Genomic DNA, 21,705 nt, shown 5'->3' on the forward strand with positions numbered 1-21,705 from the left:
GGTCCCCCTGAGCACAGGCGCTGTGGCGTGAGGACACGCCAGCTCGGGGCTCCCATCTGGACATCTTTGCACGATTTCATAAAACAAATACACCCACAGAGCAGCTGGGCTGTGTAATTTGGGGATTCGCTGACCCCTTTCTCAGTCTGCCTCCAAATCCGCTTTTGGCGGCAGCGTGCGGATCCTTACAGAGTTTTTCCAAGAGGTGCTGATAGTGGGTCTCGCGTCCTGCTCTTTCCTTCCCATGCAGTGGGACTATACCACCACTGAGATGCCTATCGTTGGGCCCTTTTAAACTAGAGAGAGCATGTCAATGCTCGCAGCAAAGACAGGGTAATTCCTAGCCAACTATTAATTCAGGCCACTTGGCTAGACATGTTGAGCCAGATGCTGCAGGCATCTTAATGAGCTAATGCAGACCTTCCTTCTCTTGTTAGCTTAGAGATTTTTTTGCATACAAGCTTATTTCTGAGTAGCACCTATCAGATATAATACTGTAGTAGGAGCTACAGTGCACCTACCAGTGTCTGTACAATGGCGTGATTTGTAGCATTCATGTATGAATTCAACGGGAAAGCACATTCTCCTTCACAGTAATACGCAGCGTAGCCCTCCGGAGCAATGATCCAGTCCTTGATTAAATTGAGTATGTTAGATTGTGGAGAAAGACAGAAATATTGTGCAGTGAAACAAAGAGTAAAAGAACACATAAAACTATCGATTCATACATTCACATGCAATTACAGTGGCCTGCAAAATAAAATCTGGTACGCTGGCCTTTCTAATGCTATCTTGTACACCTCTAAAGCAGCTGCTTTTCCTGGAGGGACATATCCCACTTTGCAAATGTGCCCATAGAGTAGGTGAACTTCAGGGTTTAGTTTATCCATTCAGCAGTGTCCTCCTGGCTGTCCACAAGGATCACTTCACCCATCACTGAAATGCAGGTACAAGCTTTCAGAAATGAAAATGTCTTTAACCAGATTTAAAAGAATTGATAGATGAAAATGGAGAGAGCCGTATGCGCGTTCAGCACTGCCAGAGGAAATTCAGGGCCACAGTTTCTCAAAAGGACCTAAGTGTTTTGAGTTTCTAGACAGTCTCACACTAAATATTTATATACCCTGACTTTGCAGAAGCATTTCTTAAGCATGCTAAAGGCAATATACAATTTTTTTTCCCTCGGGGATAAAAAAAAATAAATCAACTTATTGGCTTGATCTCACTATTGCAGCTCGATAAGCGATCTGCAAAGGCACTCCAGCTCGCATCCCGGTCACGCACAGCCTTACCTGCCACCCTAGGTCCCTGAAGCTGACGTAGAGCTCGTGCTTCTTGCAGGCTTGTCGCTGGTCGCTGCTGCTGTTCTCTGCATGGGAAGAATGGGTGGCCATGAGGCTGGGCTGCCCCTGCGCTTGCTGCATGCCCCAGCACCCACAGCAATGCCCCAACAGGGAGTGAGGCATCACTGCTCGTCTGTTGCACTTAAGGCTTGCTTTTTTTTTTTTAAACATTTTCAGTTTTAGTCATAAAATAATGGCTGGGTTCAATACGTATGAAATGCCCCTCTGGCACTTTGTGCAAAGCCAAAAAAGGCCTGAGAAAATAGATTTTTATTTTTCTTTTTTCCCTGGGCTTCCTCTGACCTCATATTAGCAAAAAAGCAGATTTTTCTGATTATTGCCTACTATACAAAAGGAGAACCTATGAAACGAGTGACGGGGAAAGGCACCCTTTACCTATTTTCTAAATTCCTGTCTTTGAATCACCTGCGTTACTGGTGATAGTTGCAACTTCAGGCCTAATGCTGAAGCCAAAGAATAAAGCATGGATCTGAATAACCATGACTATCAGTGCAGTTTTAAAGTTGCGTCCATCCTGGACACGTAGCCTGAGCTGGAGACCCAAGTAGAAGTACCAGAAGAATATTTTTTTCAACACTTGTTGTTGGAAGCTAACTCAATACAGGGTCCACAAGCTGGAATCAGGACACTGGTCACAGGGACTTTTCTAACCTACTCGCAGAAGTAAGAAATTCTTTTGTCCACTACCCATCCTTTAAAAATTGAATTGATATAGCAAAGAAATGATGAAAATGCACACTTAAAACTGCAGACCATCTATGCTTGTGGAACTGCAAAACCCGGAGCTCAGAAACGTAAGCTATGGAAAACCTTTTTAAGAGACTCTTGGATTTCAGGTGAGAGGTACAGAAATACACACACACGGGCAGGTCAGAGAAGCCACACTGATCACCAGGGCTGCAGAAAAACATCACTAGTTCTAGGACAGGAATGACCTGATTAAATATAGGGAAGCTGCAACAAGACTGATGGGAGAGAGTTCTCCCATAACTTCGCAGGTAACCCCAAGCGATCCAAGGCAAAGGTGAGTTGCATAAGATGATATTGTGCCCTATGTTGTCATTTTCCTTCCATCTCTTGCCAGCTTGCCTTCCATTCAGTGAAGTGCTGGCAGAAATAGAGCTGGAATTTGCCCCTGCCCTCAGCAGAGATGGCCCCGTGCTGTGGTTCCTGCTGGGAAGGTCACCAAGGGCCCATTATTCTGAGGTATCTCATAAGAAAGCCACGTTTCTATTTCAAATGCCTGACGGAGTTTTCTTCCATATTAGGAAGCACAGCTCCCCCAAAATAGCTGTGGTTATCCTGAGCAACAAATGGGTTTTCCTCTTCTGTGCAAAATTTTTGGGACTACTTTTGGGGGGCTAGGCTTAAAATCACAAACTCTGAAAATCTACAGCGTTTTGATTCAGATCCACTGAAATATATTGTCGTTTTGATCATTCATTGCTGTAATGTAATTATCTTGCATTTCAAAATGAGAGTTTATGTGGGAGAAAAGGAGATATTCTGGTTAGGTGCCTCTTTTTTTTAAACTGGATTAAGAAATCCTTCAGTTTAGCATTGTTTTGAAGAAACACTATTTTTCCAACTTCTTTTGAATAATCCCTAATCCCAAATAGTTTCAAACCAGCAACTGAACACTAGTGGTAGACCAAAGAGACAACAAACAGACTGAACGTGGGAGAAACCTTTCCCACATTATCCCAAGCCCAGAAACACGGACCCCGGCAGCCCGTGCTGTACCTGCGATGTTGGACACCCGGAAAGCTTCCTGGTTCTTTGGCGTTTTTGATCGATTCTGGCTCCTTTGCTTCCCTCCCGTAGAGCGAATACTGCGGAGGTGGACCTCGGTGGCTTTGAAGAAGGCTACTGTGAACGGCTGCTTGTTCTGCGGGCCGTGCCTTCCAATAAGACCCGCCAGTTTGGGATTGATGCTTTGCCCTTAATAACAGAATGGACGGATAAGAGAGCCTGCAGTAACTTTTCATTTTCAGCAGACGTAGTAAGGATAACAAGGAGAGCTGCTGTCTGGCTGGTAAGGGTGATTCCTAGGCACGTCTGTATGCGTCGATCCACCAAGGGCCTGGACTTAATCGGCAAAGCTGCTTCTGACAAGAGCAGCTCAGCACAGCTAACTTCATTTTATATCTGCGTGTAAAAGTTACATAAAATAGTCCTACATATAATTATTTTACCCTAAATCCGCTTAGCATTAACTTTTCCTGCATTCTTTAGAGGGGTTTCTTTAAGTTCACCAACCTATAATTTGAAGCGATCCTATAAAAGGAACCATAAAACTCAGCCCATAGGAACACTAAATTCCCACTGGAAGGTTATTAACTTAAAATAAAAATGCCTTGTATGAAATGTTGACAGAGTTCCAGATACACTGTAGCTGAGAGAAACAAATAGTTCAGATCTTTAGAGACATTTTGCTTATTGCTGCATCCCAGCACTACTGCACCTGATAACTTTGTTGCAAAACTGTTGATTACCGTTCATGCTTTCTTCATCCTGGGCTTTTAAAATAATTTGATTTTTGGTAAAAGATGATTAGGTGGTTTCTCTCTAGAACGAAATCAATTATTTACAAAAAACACAAGGAGGGGGTGGCGGTGGGAAATTTAATATTTTTCCCTGTTGTCTCCAAAGGATGTCTGGGTGCTGTTGTGAAATGTAGGGGTGATATCCAGAATTATCCTGTTCCAAGCTACTGAGTACTGCTGCTAAGTCAAAGCTATGTTAATGGCTTTTTGATCCTTTTGCTAAGGACAGAGCTGGCCTCGTCAGCCACAAATCAAATATGCCAAAGGACAGCTGACACTTTCCTAGAGAAGCCCTGAAAGGCAACCTGGCCAGGGAGAGCAGGCGAGGGGCTCTACAGTCTACTGACAAAAATGTCCTTATCTTACTTGCTTCTGACTACTGTGTCAAAAGCAGCTGGTAACCTGAAACATTTCTAGGTCATATTCTATACTGCTGTTTTTAAGATGAGTAAAGTAAATGCTAAGGCTTATAAATTATTGTCTTTATGGAATTGTTTCTATCCTTGCTCTTGCATGTGGCCAAAAGATTGGTAAATGTGACAGACGCAGAAAAAGGGGGCTGTGGTCAAAGCTCGAGGCCAAGAAATGGACCAGCCTCAGGCTGGAGTCCATTTGCTGTTTTTCTAAAAGTGTGCAGCCCAGTGAGTAAGTCCCAAGCTGCAATACGTGGGATTTGTGGAGAGGACTGGCTCAAGAGGTGTTTTAATGGAAGCTTGGCAGCAGAACAACTGCCCGGCATGGCCAGGCCTTGCAAACTAGATAAAGCAAAATTAATTTTGGGACAGGGCACCAGGAAAGCTTGGGTAAAAATAGCAATTGCAAAAACTCATGTATGTAGATTTATACGTGGACACACATCAACAACTTCTTCATCTTCTGCTTAAGCTACTTTCCGGAAACTTGTCCAAACAGTTTTCATTTTAAACATTTGAGGCTGAGCCCACAAAGTGCTTAAGCAAGTAGCTAATGCTAAATATATAAGTAGTTCCACTTGTGCCCAGGCTTTGCTGGATTGAAGCCTTATTTCCTGAAAACAAGCTCAGCTGCAGGAGTCAGAGCTCACTGAATACTGCTCCTATGGCTTTTCCTGCCCCTTTAAAGAAGCCTTTCTGCTTCCCAAAGCTGTTTAAACTAGCAAGTACCTCTACAGCTGTGGTTTTTCCAGTGTAAATTATTTTACCTTTACCATGTCTCTCTAGAGTAGGTCAGCAGTATGCAGTGAGGGGACCCAACTTCACACTGATATGTTTAATGGATTTGCATTAGTGCAGCAATAAGTAGCATTTGACCAATGAATTCCTCGTCTAACACCAAGATGTCACGTTCAAGACCAGCGTGGTGGCAGTGTTCCCTTGGCAGGGGGGAAAAGGCATGTAACACTCTGTATGCAAAGTAGCATATTTCTTTTTAATAAAGATGAGGAAAAAAATCCCTTTCTAACTTTCTTATACATCTGGAAAGCAAGGTTAGACACAAGGACGCATGTGTAGTCACCACTAGACAATGATAAACGTCTCCCAAAAGAACTAGAACTGTGCTCTTGAACCAGAGGGCATGGCTTTATCTGCTTTTATGAAGCTACTTTTTTAATACTGTCAAAAATGGGATCTTAAGTAATAAACTAAGTAAACTTAAGTGGGCAGCTGCTGTTCCCATGTGCTGCTGCCAAGCAAGCGTATTGGGTGCTGGGCTGAGAGCTCGCTGAAGGCTACTGAGTCACTCGAACGTTTCTTTTGCTTGCTGCTTGAGTTGATCTCCATTTTCTAAAAGTAAACAAATACCCTTTGATTCCACCCTAGTTATACGTGTTGATAGACTTATCTGGCAAGATTATAAAGAAATACAAAGATCAGTTAATTAATTTCTTTTGTATAATTTCATCTGAACAGTGCTTGTGACGTCAGAATTTTTTTTAAATAGACTTCATGATTACAGATCTCTATGTAACAACAGATACAAAGGAAAGGGTTTTTCTTCCAATTCACTTAAAGCTTTGGGGGTTGCCCAAGCATATAGTGTTGCATCAAAATTCTGCTGCTTGCAGCACATGATTTTCATAAGAAGTCCAGGTGTAAAAGCAGCTTTCTTGTTAGTCCACACAGTTGGTCTAAATCCAAAGTGAAACTTGGGGAGCAAGGAAGGACATGTCCTCGCCATTCAAAATAGAAACAAAAAAATCACGTGTGTGGTGGAGAAATGTGAGTGCAAAGGTGCGCTGCCAGGGGACTTGGTTACAGAAGACAAGCAGACAACTGGTTCCTGTATCTCTATATTTACTTAAACATTGCAGTTGGCTTTTCTAGCTTTAATGACAGGATGATTAAAGTATTTTGTTAATCTATTTTGAGAAAGCAGCAAGTTACTTAGCAAAGGGTGGAAATCATACATAAACTCAGTTAGATTTCTCAGGAGTGCAAAAAGAAATCGGATTCCTGGTTTTCATTGAGTCGAATAACAGATGAGAATGCACTTATCACTGAACCTGGGAGTTTCTGTCTTTGAAAGCTCTCTCTGTGATAGATCTGGCTGTATGCTTTTAAGGGTCCACTTCTAATTGCTCCAGCAGAGCAGACAGGGTTACTGTAAGTGTGCGCAAAGTTGCAGCGTTTCCTTGGATGCAGGACCCTGACAAGTCTCCACTGAAATCTGTAACATTCATAAATCAGCTGCCTTCCTCCTTAATGCTGAAAAATGGGATTTGCTGTAAAATCACTAGGTGAGGATGGGGGAGGACAGAGCGATAAGAAGACTTTATCGGTAGAAGAGCGTGAGTGTAACACTGTGGTATCCATAGTATTTAGATATATTAAGCCTACTTCTAGCTATCACTTTTCTGTGGACTCTGGGCTGGGTCTTGATGGTTTTCCTATATGTGAGCCACAATTGAACAAATGTGCCACGATCATGGACACAACTTCTGTACTTCCAAGTATTTCATTTAGGAGGCAAACTGGAAATTAAAACCAAGGGCAAGTGTTTGAAAACAGGTTAAGCTTGTCTTAGCTGTTAATTCACCTTACTGTTTTAACTTTATGAGTTAAGATTAACTTGTAAATCAAGTTGAATTTGAATCTTTATACAAAGATGGCAAAAGGCATCTATCACTGGGGTGGGGACTAGCAACTTCCATGGTGAAGCTCCAGCTTTGTATCTGTGTTTGGGTTTCTGTATTCACTGATCACTCAGGGCAGGTTAAAACAAACCCTGTGCGCCTCTCTGTGCGCAGGTCTCACATGAATAAAATTACCCTTTCACGTAAATGATTCTCTGTAGGTTGCCTGTTTCAAAACTGCTTTGCACAGTCTTTACGCAAAATACTACTTACTGGAAACGTTCAGAGTGTTGCATAAAAACCAATAGCAAGTGATATCATAGATGCATATCTGGAGAATGGAAGTATGTCCTTAGATAACTACATTCAGAGTATTTATAGTAGTTTTGAGCTGGGTTTTTCTTAACCTCTCTTGTGGGGCAGCCAGGCTGTGTCAGATGGTCCCAGGTCCTGGGAACCCTCCAGAAGATCCAGAATACTTTAGTTTCCTTGCACAAGTTTCCAAGTGAGCATCAGGAATCTTAACTTTAAGATAAAGCAGCATGACTTTTTAGTTAAGACCAGGTTAGGAAAATTCCCTGCCTGATTCTAAACACATCCTTTCTGGAGACACTTCAGAGCCAGGTCTTCCCACCCATTCCCAAACCTCACAGGTTTGTACCATAAGCACACTGCAGACCTTGGACTCCAGACCAGGCATGACTTTACTAGTAATTTCTGCTGCCACAAAGGCAATTAAAATGGTTCCTAGCTGTCTTCTGAATTTGAAAGGACTTTTGTGCCAATTAACACCAGTCTTCTCTATCACTCAGTTGTGTCTTTTCGCACATAGCAAAGTTTCTTCCTCTCTCCTTGACTGGACTGTACTACCTGCAAATTAGCCAGCAGCGTATACATACCTTGATGACAATGTGTACATAGCTAATACTGAAATGACTGCAGACAGGTTTCCAATCTGTTAAAACATTTGAGTACATCCTTAACTTGAAATACATCTACAGATTATTTTTTTTATTATTGTTATTTCCATCTTAGGCAAATGCGGGAAAAACACGCTTAAGAAATCCTGTTCAAAGGAAAGAGCACTGAATGCTAAAGGCTTCCCCTGGCTGGCAATCGTGTACCTGGAACAGATTCACTAATTGACGTTGGTGTCTGACACTCACCGTCGATGCCTTCCACGGATAGCTGCAGGCCAAGATTGTGTTGGGGATTCACCACCCAGTGATTACTGGTTGCGGTAATGTCAAACACCAGCCACCCTTCTTCTGCAGCCCAGATTGTTCGAGAGTCAAGCAGGAACAAATCTGAATCCCTGAAATAAAGAAGCATAATTCCGAGTTACCCGGGCTTTCCACTGGAGTCTCTATAGGCATCCACGCACATGCTTTAAGCAACACCACTTGGTCAGCCTTTCAAGCAATGGGCAGATTATGCCGGAGCTGGGCTGGCATGCTTTCCCACCTAATCACCTTCAGATGGAGCGCTTTTCTTCCCTTCAAAAAAGGGAGAATGGGTCGAAGGAGAGTTGAGGTGGTTTGGGGTTACTTTGCTGTTACAGTTAACCTTAGAGCTGCCGATGCAACTTCAGAAAAAACACTTGCCAGGCACAGATTTGCAAAATTATTGTTTGCATATGCAAACTTGGTAATTGGGCAGACAATGCTGCTCATTATCCTTTCCACACATAATTTCCTGACGTTTATGCATAATTGTAGCATTGGTGCAAGCCAGCTGGAACACGGGTGTGCATACATTAACATATGTAATGGTTTTCTAAATTTGTTCGTCTGAGGTTACAGATGATTGATTGAGGCAATAACACTCTGCACAGTCACAGGTCTGCATTACTTTGGGTGGCAATTTTCTTCCAATTCATTGCTTAATTTTTTTAAAGGCCACTGCTGAGTTCTTCTAGTTGAAGAACTAACATCAGAAAATGAGAAAGATCCGAAATAGAGAGGATTTTGTGCATGTGAAAAGGGTGAAATCATTCTGGATTTACAAAACATTTCCTGGCAAATTTCTGTAAAATGAAAATTTGAGAAAACACAGATTCTGTAAAGGAAGGAATCTTCTCTTATCAGAAATCAAGAAAGAGATAAAACTTGGATGAAAAAATTGGATAGTGGTGCAGTGCCTTTATAAAAAAACGACTTTATGAGAAGAACAAAGAAACACAGTGGAAGTGTCTAGACAAGTCCCGTAAGAGCTGCTTTTGTACTTGCAGTGCACAAACATGATAACTTGTTTAAGTGTAATTATATCCTTTTGAATGCAGAAATATCCTTGGAAAACCCTTTAATCACGTCCTCAAAGCTTAAAGAAGGCCTTATTAATTTTGTCACTATTGATTTGTCAGTGCAAATATATGTATTTAATATAGTTTAAACAGTGCCTCTTGTTTGCACGAAATATCAAGTGATCAAAAATGAATCTGAGAAGTGCTGTCAGCATAGAGGCTTTTGTCTCGTAGCTTTTGGCGATTCTTTTCCCCGTGAGATACCGAGAAATTAGAGGCTTTTGTCCCACACAGCTGACTCAAAACAGAAATGGAGTTTTATTGCAATGTTTTTACTATCTAGCTTTCCTTTCAACCCTTGTGGGCCAGAGTGTGTAAGAGAGAATGGCTTTCCTCCATGAGCTAAGAGATGCCACTGCCCCTGGCTCTGTGCTGGCTGACACGAAATTAAACTTCTGAAATTAGTTCCTGCAGAGCATGTGAGCACATCGCCCGGCACGCATAAGAGGAGGAACCTGCCCTTTCCTCACCAATGCACGATACCTGGCTGAATATGTAGATGCAGCCAATGCTGCTGAGGGTGCAATTAGTGCCGCATGTGGCAGCCTGAGGGAAAGCAGTGGCTTTCTGTGTCAGCTCAATTCAGAAAGAGAGGGCAAGGTCTGCTGCTTGCAAGAGATGTTTTGCAGGTGCGGGATTATAACGATTGTAATTCCGCCCCTCGCCCGGCACGTCCCTGCCATGGAGGAAGGCAGGGGAGAGGGAGTTTTGCTTTCTTGTAAACAAAGTTTTGGGTTGTGGAAGTGAGCCTTACATCAGAACTGAACTCGCTGCAACGTTTCCTCGGCACTGGGGATCCTATGGGGAGTATCTCGGCTGGTGTTGGGGCAGCCAAAGCGAGCGGCTCAGGAAGGAGCCGCGGTGCAGCGTTGGAGAGGCTCAACCCAGGTGTTAGGAGCTGCTCTCTGGAGCTCAGTCAGCTTTGCTGAGTGCACCTAGGACAGCTGAAGATAAACAGTACGGATAACCCCCTCCCTCCACATACGCATTAGTTACAGGAATGTAAGATGCTTGAACTCTAACCGGGGGACAAATTTCCTGGGGTTTCATCCCCACCCAGAAGCAATGGCCCTGTTCCCACAGTGCATGACATAGCCGCGTGGACACCTCCCGCCCTTCCCTGTTTACAACACGCTGAACAAAACGCATCCCAGAGGAGCCAGGGACGAGGGAGTAGTACAGATTGGCCCGTTCCAATGGCTGAGTCCAAGTTTCCAGAAGTAAAGGGTTTTTATATTCACATACTGCATCATTTAAGCATGGCCCCTGACTGGAACTCATGATTCACACAAGGTTTAGTTAACAGGGACTTGGCTTGCTTGGTTTTTCTCCCTTGTAGTTTGCAGGTTGAAGATAATAGCAATAATGATAACTTTTTGGGGTTTTAGCTACTGCTCAACTGAAGTATTATTACTCAGAAAAACCAGCCTTTAAGCTTCCCATGCTGACATGATGCAATCAGGGTAACCAGACAACATGAGGCATCAAGTACCAGGGTGAGTCAGTCTGGGAAATTGTATAATGCGTTTGTTTTCCTGTAGTTACAGCAATGTGCAAACAATAGGCCTGGAGGGGAAGCCCGAAGTGAGAGAGATCAAAGGGACCCACTAAAGGGAAATGTCCTTCCCACACACACTTGGAACATTTGGACCCAAAAAGGCCCTGTTTCAGATGCTCTCTGGTGAAGTTCAAGCACTCCTGGATTAGCACTTTCCACTCTGGCCCACCAGCAGCTGCCAGGTATGGGATGCAAAACCTGACTGGTGTTGTAAGCAGAGGCTCCTGAGATTGTGGCGCCTGCTCCGATGTAAAGAAACCTCTTGTTCTTTTTAAAAGAACAACCTCTCTTTAAGTGAAATGCCCTCCTCTCCAAAGACTTATAGCAAACAACATTAAATCACTAGCTAATAGACAGCAGGCCCTTTAGACATCATTGTTGGACAAGACATAATAAACATGGCAAAGAAATGTTATTCTGCTTAGACTTAAACAAAATTTGCTCTGAGGGCTCCCATCTAATGACTTGTCATGAGATAGTGCTAGTTAAGTCTAATGTGGCTAGTTTGAGTTTTAGCTTTGAGATAAAGATCTAAGCACAAAGGGAGAAGGTTTCTAGTGCACATCTTACTCTCTGCTACCTTACCTTCCAACTGTATGCATATTTAGAGCGTTCTTGGAACGATGTGAATAATGGCTCTGCAACCAGGAGGCAGAAAATCACTTGGGTTCTATGGCCCTGCATTCAGTCCCTTCATTTGAGAACTTCAGAGCATGTGAGAAACTATACGGAACCTCTTACCAGACCAAGAGATAGGAAAAAGCACATGATCTTCATTTTACAGAAAATTAAGCTGGGACGTGGAAATGTTAATGTCTAGATTAGAGTTACATAAATTATGAAGGCTGGATCCAGACCACAAGTATGTTTTGTTGAGACCACATCAAAATGGTTCAGCGTTCAAAGTACTGACATCAGCAGGAGTGTCAAAGCTTTTCGCAATGATAAAACTCAGGACTTTCAGCTCAGTTTTCTCAAGCATCAGGCTGTCAGGGGAGCCTAAGATGAGGACAGGAGGTTGGCACTTGCCTACTAATCACTTTGGTAGTGTCTGGCACTGGATGCCAGAAAGGAGAGTCACCTCCCGTTGGAAAGCACTCCCAAAAATTTATCTACAGGTCATATAACTGCTGTGTGGTCTATGAAATTTCCTTAGTGAACATGTTTTCTGGACTCAAGGGTGAGTAACAAGTATTGCAAAGTGAGGGTGGCTGGGGAGGATCCATGTGAGATCGTGTCTGGAAAGCAGCTGGAGTTATGGAGGTGGAAGGGCTGAAGCTGCCAAAGGGCTGTGGAAGGCTGGGGGCATGAGTGGGGTAAGAAAAGGAATCACAGGTGATTTTGGGGAGAGAAAAGGACTGGAAGAAGTGAGGTATGTGGGGATGAGTGGAGAAATAAGGGGAGACAAAATACAGAAAAGGCAAGTAAGAGTATCCTGAAAGGAAGCAGTGAGGAAGAGAGTTACTAAGTTCCAATGCAGTAATTCTAAGAGAAGAGAAAGGATTAACAAGCACGAAGCTTCATGAAAATGGTATGTATGGGTATGGGCTCTTTGCCTTTTGCTGAGGTATTTTTTCAGCCTCTAGGATGCAGTTTCATTTGAAGCCATAAACATTAGAAACATATCCAAAAATCAAGTGCAGCATTTCCCCTAATCACCTGCCCTGATAAGTCAGGGCACAAGGAAGAACATGGACTAGCGAGAGAGACTCAGTGAAAATAGGAGAGTTAGCAATTCTGCAATAGCAAGAGAGAACAGGAGATGAAACTCTGTATTTATAAATTATAATGCTACAAGGTCTACACTGCTTGAGGGTAGCCCTCTCGCCAAACAGCCCCTGCTTTTGCATCTGTTTTCTTCACTCACTTTCCCCATCCCCCTCATCAGCTCTGTTATTTCAAGCTGCTGGTTGACAAGTGGTAGTAAACGCTAATGAGCACTTCCAAGTGGGATAAAAATAAATGGGAAGGACAGGCAGCAGCAGCAAAGGTGACTCTTGGCAACTTTCATCACATTGCAAGACAAGCTGATTTCTGTGACGTGCCGGCGCTCTGGGTTGGGAGCAGACTGGGAGCCCTGGCTCACCTGGCCGTGTCCTGGCAGCCGCTAGCCCAGGGCCACTGTCACCAGGTCCTGCCGTCCCCTGCCTGCGTTCAGGTCATCTGCCAGCCCAAAGAGCACACTGAGGCTGCCCGACAGCCACACTGCTCTAATCCCTACCTGCTAGTTTGAGGAATTACAGATCTAACAGCATTTTAAACAATAACCATACTGTGACACCTAGCAGCAGACTTCGAATCGTTCCACAAATACGGGTCAACCCTCCTGCTTCCGTTTTAAAGTGGGAAACACTTGAGGTATGGGTATGTTAACTGTCCTATTGAGTCGGCACGTAAACCACAGCCACTGAGCCAGGAGCATAATCCTGTCCTCTTGACTGGTATCCTAACCCTAGAGGGGCTGTTTGGGTCACAGGCATAGCGCAAGATAGCAAGTTTGCCAACAGGCAGCCCAAGGACAGAGCTGGCATGGGGAGACAGGGGCAATTCACCTCCAGGTTTGAGCGGGTGGAGGGAGGAGAAGGCATAAAGGGCATCCTGGGAGGGTGAGAGGAGATCTGGGGTTAGAAGACATCTGTTTGCATTAAAAAACTGCAGTATCCAGATTCCAGTTTGCTTGGTGTCATTGCTTAAAGTCGGCTGCAGCTGTCCAAAGACAAGCTTAGGAAAATATTTTTCAGACTTTCCTACTTTGAGAGGGCCCCAGGATCTCCCTGGGCCTCTCCCTGGCACGTTTGCAACACCCTCTATACACAGACCTGATGCAGCCCTCCTCCCACACCTTCCCTTCCCTGCGTGCCTGGGATCCCCTGGTTATCCTTCCCTTTCCCCCCCCCCGTGCCCCTGGGGAGGAGCCGCCAGCCAAACAAGGCTGGGGGTCTCCTCCAGGTGAAGGGATGGCCACAGCAGGAATACAGTTTGCTGGAGGTGGTTTCCAAGGACTGGTCTGAAAACTGGCTGTACTGGTAGTGAAACGGATCGGTGTAAATTTTGTTGAATCTTGGGGGAAATTAAATTCACTTTAAAATTTCAGCAGATTCTTGATTCTGGTTTGTGTGTTTCTAGTAGTCGTGCTCCCTTTCCTATGTAGTGTTTGAGAAGGGCAAGATCTAGGTTTCAAAGACTGATTAAAAGTGGCAATGGGAGTCTGTTACAGAGAGATGCAACATGTTTCCCAAATATGAAGCCTCTTGTAAAAGCAGTGCTGAGAGAAATGAGGTTATATACATATCGCTGACACTTTATATACAGCTGTTTCTATTCAGCATTGAATCGCTGTTTATTAGTGCATCACTTAGCTGAGCAAGAGCCCACTGGGGTATGCAAAATGCCTCCTGTGGCTACTCAAGTGCCTGTGAAGAGTTGTGCCTTGCTAAGTGAGTTCAAGATTTTTCAGAGGGTTTGCAGGCTGCAGTGGCTTTCAGGAATGGTCTGAAAAAGATAACTAGATACAGCTCTGTTCTTGGAGAGCTACAGGGTTTCCATGCTGAAGTTCCCTTGCTACTTGCTAAGAGATGAGTACAGTTATCAACTGACTTGCAGATAAGTCACCAAAAAAAAAAATCAAAGCTATTGTCGGTATCTTTCTAGATGCTGTTAGTACTTGCAGATACCGTTGTGGTGCTGGGGCACAACGTTAAAACAAACTATGCCCTTTGCTGCACCATCTCTAGAACGATCGCACCGGTACTTAAAAAAGCTCCAAAAAGAAGGCACATCTGCTTCACGGGTTGGGTGGGCCTAAACCTTTCTTAGTTACTAGAATTACATGTTTCAACCCACAACATGGAAACAGACTCCAATGAATGGAAGAAAGGGGTCTGGAGAGGGGCTCAGGTTTGATCTGGGTGCAGAAGTGGTGTAGTTTGAAGCACAAACTAAAGCGTTCCAGCTGCAAGTCAAACCCAGGAATGCATCGTGCGAGATCTTATTTTTCTGTAGGGCTGGTAACATGAGCATTCAAATCATTCACTGCCTTTGAAGCCTGTGAAATCCATAATGGCCACAAAGTGAACATGTAGCAACTACATTTCAATTACCAAAGGCTGGTCAAGTACCTGGCTTTATTCTTTCCAGTAACAAAACTCCCATCGACTTCAAAGGGGTTGGGATTTACTCCACAGTGCAAGTGCTGGGTCCAATGAAATTGGAGATGTAACTCTGGGACAAGGTATTTTAGCTTCTGAAGGTGGAGACAGATGGGCAGGATCGAGCTCTGATGTTGATGGGAGCTATACAGTCTGCATTTTTTCTGCAGCTTCAGGTTAATAAGCTGAGGATGATGCCCCGACTGATAATCTGCCCCAGAACTGCATGGGCACTTTTTGAAAATACACAAGTTGCTATCAATTGCAATAGGAGTTAGGTATCCAACCTGCTTGGCTGCTGCTAGAAGTCCCACTACATACCTGTGTGTCTCTTCAGCACTTAAGTCCCTTTGAAATTCTTGCTTTGGCCATTGCTTACAACAATAGTGGAGAGTCTAAGGGTAATGGATATTTCTTTTGCAAAGTAATTCACAAACTATTTCATGATTCCACTGTAAAAGTATCAAAGTTCATTTTTCTCAGGCTCATGTCCATAAGCTTTATTTTGACATGTTCCCTGTGTAGATGCCCCAGATAAACAACCTTCAACACCTTGTAGCAAGCCCTGTGCCCTGTGATGTGTGCTCCCTAGCACTGGAATCTGCTTTGCTTTTCCGCAGCACCCAGGAGAGAGGAGACGGAGGCTTAAGCAGCACCTGGCTTCCTGATGGCAACCTTTAGTTCCCACTAGCAGGGTTTGTGACCCCAAACGGGGACTTGATGTCCTGCTGCTCCGCACCCTTCTCAAGCCAGTCACTGGCTTTATAAAACTTTTTCCCAGGCTTTTGGGTGAGTGAACCATGAAGACCAAACAGAAGTTGGACATGAGTCACTGGACTTAAAGTTATGTATGCAAAAGCTTTGAGACATATTAGTCAAAACATCAACTGTTTTTGCAGTGTTTATGATATTAGGAACATTTTTTTTCATGAATGTACTTGTTTGCTTAAAGTGAATAACTGATGCTTTGTGCCTAAAGAATGCTGTACGTGCCTCTTTATAAAGGAGATGTTGCCAGTTTGAAAAGCTTGCCTTGCAATTAATTCATAGATTTGGAAAGGCTAGAAAGAATATTTGATCATTCAGTCTGGTTTCCTATAAACACCTGTAATAATATCTTCAGTCTGACATAGATATAATTTCTGTAAGTCAAAGTCCAGAGTGGCATCCCATCTGCTACAAAGGTCAGGGCTGGGCTCTCATTTTTACTGCCAGGGTTGTTAGGTGTCTATCTGTCCATGACTGAGCAGGTAGATGGCAGAGAGCTTCCACCCCGTGTTCAAATGTTGGTACTATTCAGGGGCAGGATTTCAGAAATAGTCTGCTGTGGGTGCAGCTGTTTGTCTGGAAAGACCTATGCCTGTATTTTTCACCGACAATAAATTGCAGACAAGAGATGTTGCTGGTTAGATACCTGCCAGCCTGTCTGAACTCGTAAAGCAAGTCATTAATTGTTGAACTGCTCATACTTATGGTTTATTTGAACTGAGGGCACACCATCACACCCTCCAAACTGGAGGCTCATCTGAGGTTTAACTGAAAACCAAGCCTTCAGCGTATCTGGCGATCTCTTCACCCTCAAAGGAAAAAAATCTCCAGTCAGCCTCCGCTTGGGCTTCCCAGCTGCATCCCGTGCTGGTTTTGTGGCCCTGGAAGCTGTCCTGATCTCTGCTGTGTGTAGCCGTGTTACGAAGGAGAGACGATGCTGCAGCTGCCTCTGGGGAGCCTGGCGCTGAGCTCCTGCGCGTTGGCGCGCTTAAACGGCGCGCACGTAGCGGGGGGCCGCGGGCCTGGAGAATACCTGCTCTTTCAGATCCTGAACGGCAATTCCAGCGACCTCCTGGGAGATCCCACTGCTCTTGTATCGTCGTGAGAGCGCAGGGAGCCGGAAAACCATTTGGGTTTTTGTTGGCCATTGTACCTGCCGGGCTCTAGGGAGAGGAATCTACAAAGTCAAACGCGAGCAAAGGTTTTCTTGCCTGCGTGGGGGGGAGGGTTTGGCTTTGTTTTGCTCTTGTTGCTAACAACGTCAGATGGGTCTGACTTTCCAGCCTGCTCAGGGTGAGACAAACAGCCAAGGAAGCATCAAAGTGAATGGGTGTTTTTTGATCAACATTGGAGAGAGTTTGTTTTCTTTCTCCACTTGCCCAATGACACACTGACTTGGATGACTGGTCTGTGACAGAGCCGGTTGGAAAATGTCAGTGGAAAAATGCAGAAAAAGAGCAAATATTTTTACAAATGTTAGTGACAATATTTTTACCTTTGGTCAATCCAAACCAACAGGAATATTTTTTCAGGACAAACTGTTCAAAATTCACCATTGCCCGTGCCAAAATGTATGCAAAGGGTGAATATGCAGGAACGCTCGTTAAAAATAGTGTTCCTGTGGTGACTGTGATGCAGTAAAACTGCATCTAATCTTGTAGCTGGAACATCTGTATAATTAGCAAGATTCCTCACCTCTTCCAGCCAGCGGTTCATGTATATGCCTGCCCTTTGCGTACATTTTTTCCTTTAGGAATAAGACTTTGTGAAGGAGACACTTTGCAGAAACACTTGCTGCTCCACACATAACTATTCTTAGTAGGTACCTTCCAGCCCTCCCTCAACATAGTTTTAACAAACCTGTGGATGTATTGTCATAAAATTAAGGTAATAAATGTCATCCTAACTCTGTCAGTAAGATTCCTAGCGGGCACCTACCTCACTCATCAGGATCTGAAGAAGAACTTCCGTGGCATCTGATGAGGAAGGACATTTACTTCAAGAACAGGTTTCTGGCAATTCCCTAATGCCCTGGCACGTGGGTTAGGGCCCCTTCATCTGCCAACACATCTCTTGTTTCTGCTCTTCCCAAGAATGAAAAGTCATCCCTGCAGGCTTGTACCTAAATAACCTACTCAAGAAATACAGCAAAGGGAGGCTTCTATCTCTGGAAGGGCCTAAGATCTAATAAATGCTTAGGGCAACCAGGACATCTAATGGGTCCTGTGCACATTTGTGGTTTGTTGCCTTCTGCTTTAAGAAAGCCTGGTTAAAATGTATAGTTTGACTTATCACTCTTTGATAATAGATTAATATTAGCATACTCCCCCCCAAATCCTGCAAATTATTCTGTCATTAGAAATGCCAAGAGAACCATGAGTTTTAAGCCATAAACACAGAATTTCAGATGTGAAAGAAAACACACCAGTGGTTAAATACTTTCACCATACAGCAAAGCCGGTAGAAATTGTCACCATTTAAAAATGTTGATAAGGTTTCCTGTCATATTTCAATTTCTTTTTCTGCATTTTTATTAGCTCTTATAAAAATATAAAGCCAGAGTCCTGATTACACTTTTTTTTTTTTCCTTACCTTTTTGGACTTTCCCCTTTTTAAATCCCTAGCATTTCTCTTTTCATAAACCTAAATTAGGGCTGTAGTATTATTACCCCACATTTAGTAGTCCTAAAGAATAACTTCTGACTTGCATATGACTCTAAATATTTTTCATGTAAATAAATGCGATCTCACTTTTGGTAGGATTTGTATGTAAAAGAAATATGTGCAAATGAAACGAAGTGCCTTTGATAAATGGTTTGGGATTGCTGATTAATTGGAACTGAAAACAGATGAGAAAATTGAACATATGTTCTTATTCAAGTTCCCTGGAGGATTTGTCAGGGAGCTTTGCATACATTAATAATTGCTTGGAATGGATTTAATAGCTCATCTTGTAGTTTTGCACATGCAAAACAATCAGTCAATATAAAAAGCATGGTGTCATCTGTCTCTGTTAATTAGGGATCTCGAATGCCTTTGGTAATAAAGGCTAGTAATTAAGCTACAATTAGGAAGGAAGCATTCGGATGTGGTTTTGCCACCTCAGGATCCATAAGCGGCAGGAGGAAGAGAGTAGGTCTCCCAGAAACCTGGAAATACTCTCAGTTTATGATCTTTCCCCGCGCTAGCACATGGCTAGGCTTGTTGGCTCCTCAGCTCCTGAGCGTGCGGAGGCTCACAGGGCACCTTCTCCCCATGCCCTCGGTGGCTGACCACACGTGGCAGCTACGTGCCCACTGCGTCGGCGTCGACTGAGATTTCAGCGTACAACCCTGATGCCCAAACCCAGCTCTTCAGACACTTTTGCCGATGGCACCAATATTCCTAAAAGTATTAGACATAGTTCTCTGAAGGAACGTACTCTGCTTGTGCTTTCATCGGGATTTCCCTGTGGGTCACTCACCTTCCCGGGTGCTCCTGGAGTACCTGGTAGACGCTAATCTGGAACGTTTCATTATCGAAGCGTTCGCGGATGTAATCCTTATATATCCTGAACTCGGCAGCCGTCACCGCTTCCCCCTCTGGGATTCTGGAGAGATCAAACCTGAACTCTCGGTAGTGGCAGCGCTGATGGTGAAACTCTCTGTCATGCTCCACTGAAACAGAAAAACAGCCCATTAGCCACCTGCTTTGTTCCCTTTCGCCTCACCGTCAAACAAGCTTGTGAGTTGCCACAACAGAAAAGGGCAAGAATATCTGATTGCAGCATCGCATGCTGTTGTTCGGCTCATTAAAGCACGTAGGAAATACATGACTCTGTCTGGGCTATTATAAGCATATATGTGTTTATCAGACTCTCTTTGAAACAGTTTTACAGCTGGCTGGTACAGGGTGTGGGTGACCGTTGTGTTTTAATGATTTTTGGCAGCTTCATGCTTGACAAGCGACTCTGGACATTTGCCACTGATAACGACCGAGCTGCTGTGGGAAGGAGCTGAAAGAAACAGATGGGGCTTTTCAGGAGTGCTGGTTCTTGGCCTGACTCTGCTTCTGAAAATTATGCACGCACACGCATACCCACACACATATATACACAAATTCCAGTCCTTGAGGCTTTTCATGCCAGTGACCCACATTTGGTGCCAGCTGAATTCATCACAGGCTCACAGACCCACTCCGAAGGGTCAAAGCTTTCATTTTAAAGCATCTTTAGTGATCAGGGCTGCGAAGCAAATGTTCAGAGCAACGACCTTCTTCCACCTCCCAACCCTGACCGTGAAATAACAAGTGCCAGAGTCCTCCCAAGACAGTGTTAGGACAACACGTTATCCCACCAAGTGACAGGTCTGCCTGTCTTCTGACGGACAACTGATGGTCTCGCGTGACACTGCTTGTGGATATTGAAGCTGAGGGTCAGTGTTGTGGGGAAACAAAGACCTCGAGACCGTCCTCCGGCAAGGGGAAGGCGAGGTGTCCGTGCTCCATCCCAACACATGAAGTGAAGCACCCTTCTTGGAACAAATTCCAAATTAACTAGACAAGTTGGACAAAGGAAAATGGGGAAACAGAGGTATAAGGGGATGAACTGACTCGACAGAGGTCACACCGCGTGACATTTTAAGAGCTGAGGTTTGAACCAGGGACTTCCCGTATGTCCCAGTCCCGTCATCTGTCCACTTGACCTCCCTGCAGCTCGACTGCACAATTCAAGTAGTTAGCTCTGAGATTTTCTTGGCAAAGAATGTGTGTCTTTCTACAGGCCTGATTCTCTTCTGGCAGCAGTAAATCCATTGTGTAAATCCATTGACTTAAATGGAATTACTCCTGAAAAAGAGGAGTTTCAAGCCCGAGTCTGGAAAGTGCTATTTAAATTTATAGTACTGCACTGTACAAATGTATATCAGCACTCAGGAGGGCCTCCCCTGTGGCAGGGACGGAGCGTGGGGAGCCTCCGGCAACCGGGCTGTGTCCAAGCGCTTACACAGAGCAGGTTCAGCGCTGCTTCGCTGGCCGAGATTCAGCAGCTGGCCACGGGCTCTTCCTCCTCTCGCACATTACTTCTGCAAGGAGTCCAGGGCTCACAGTTTGCCACTGTGTGATTGCTGTTCAGGGAAATACTTCAGAGCTCCTCCTAATAGCTGGGATTCATCTTAGAGGAGTTGTTGAGGTATGAAACCCCTAAACTTTCCAAGACAAAGGCGATTAAGTTCAGCAAATGGTTTTGCACGTTGAGCAGTCTTTGCGTGCACTGAATGAATAAAGTTATTTTTGCACCTCTAGCTATAACATCTCATACGGCCGCAGGAAGATCACTCAATCTCTCATACCCTGAAGTGGGGGAATATTGCAAACATTCACCAGTGTTTGCAAAACAATTGGCAGGCTAAAACTGCCCTATAAATGCTAGCAACTCTATTAAATGTGTCTCAATCCCCTTCCGCCAAAGTATTCTCAGCAGGATAAGATATAAAGAGTATGATTTCAGTCTCAAAGGAATTTGCCTGCACCTAAATTATAGAGGGGAGGAAAAAATATTTTAATATGGAATAGCTCCTTTAACCACAACTATAGAAGAATGAATATAATGTTGTGTGGTTTTAGTTATATTCTGGATAACATCACCAGCAGGGTGTATTATAGAGAGGTCTAGCAGTTGGGTGTCCCAGTATGATTTGCTCCCAAAGACACGGGAAGGCTGAGTTTTCAAAGGAAGGTGGGTGCACCTTTTCAGTGTACATATGTGATGACAACTACACCGGCCAACACCGGTCTTTAGCTGTACTTTATGCACGTAGTCTGACAACAAACACATGAAGATGAAACTTGTTCAGGTGCTGCTAGAGTTCACAGTGATTCCCACTGCAGAGCCCTAGAAAAAATGTGTCATATTAGTATGAAAAATTAACGGCCAGGGTCATAAAATAAAGAGCCCCAAAGTTTGAACTTTCCCATGCTTTGCAGATGTTT

At 44.0% G+C, this 21,705-nt stretch overlaps 1 protein-coding gene across 1 annotated transcript in view; it reads right to left on the minus strand.

Moving 5' to 3' along the window:
- The window catches only part of BMP7 (bone morphogenetic protein 7), a 47,968-nt gene that overhangs the window by 3,562 nt on the left and 22,701 nt on the right, over window positions 1–21,705 (minus strand). The window contains exons 2-6 of the mRNA XM_049816831.1: window positions 19,202–19,394; window positions 8,129–8,277; window positions 3,108–3,305; window positions 1,293–1,369; window positions 522–632 (exon numbers count right to left, since the gene is read on the minus strand). Coding sequence (XP_049672788.1) covers window positions 522–632; window positions 1,293–1,369; window positions 3,108–3,305; window positions 8,129–8,277; window positions 19,202–19,394 — 728 coding nt within the window. The remainder of the gene's footprint in view (window positions 1–521; window positions 633–1,292; window positions 1,370–3,107; window positions 3,306–8,128; window positions 8,278–19,201; window positions 19,395–21,705) is intronic.

Source organism: Accipiter gentilis, chromosome 14 (genome assembly GCF_929443795.1).
Source record: "Accipiter gentilis chromosome 14, bAccGen1.1, whole genome shotgun sequence".
Taxonomy (NCBI): Eukaryota; Metazoa; Chordata; class Aves; order Accipitriformes; family Accipitridae; genus Astur; species Astur gentilis.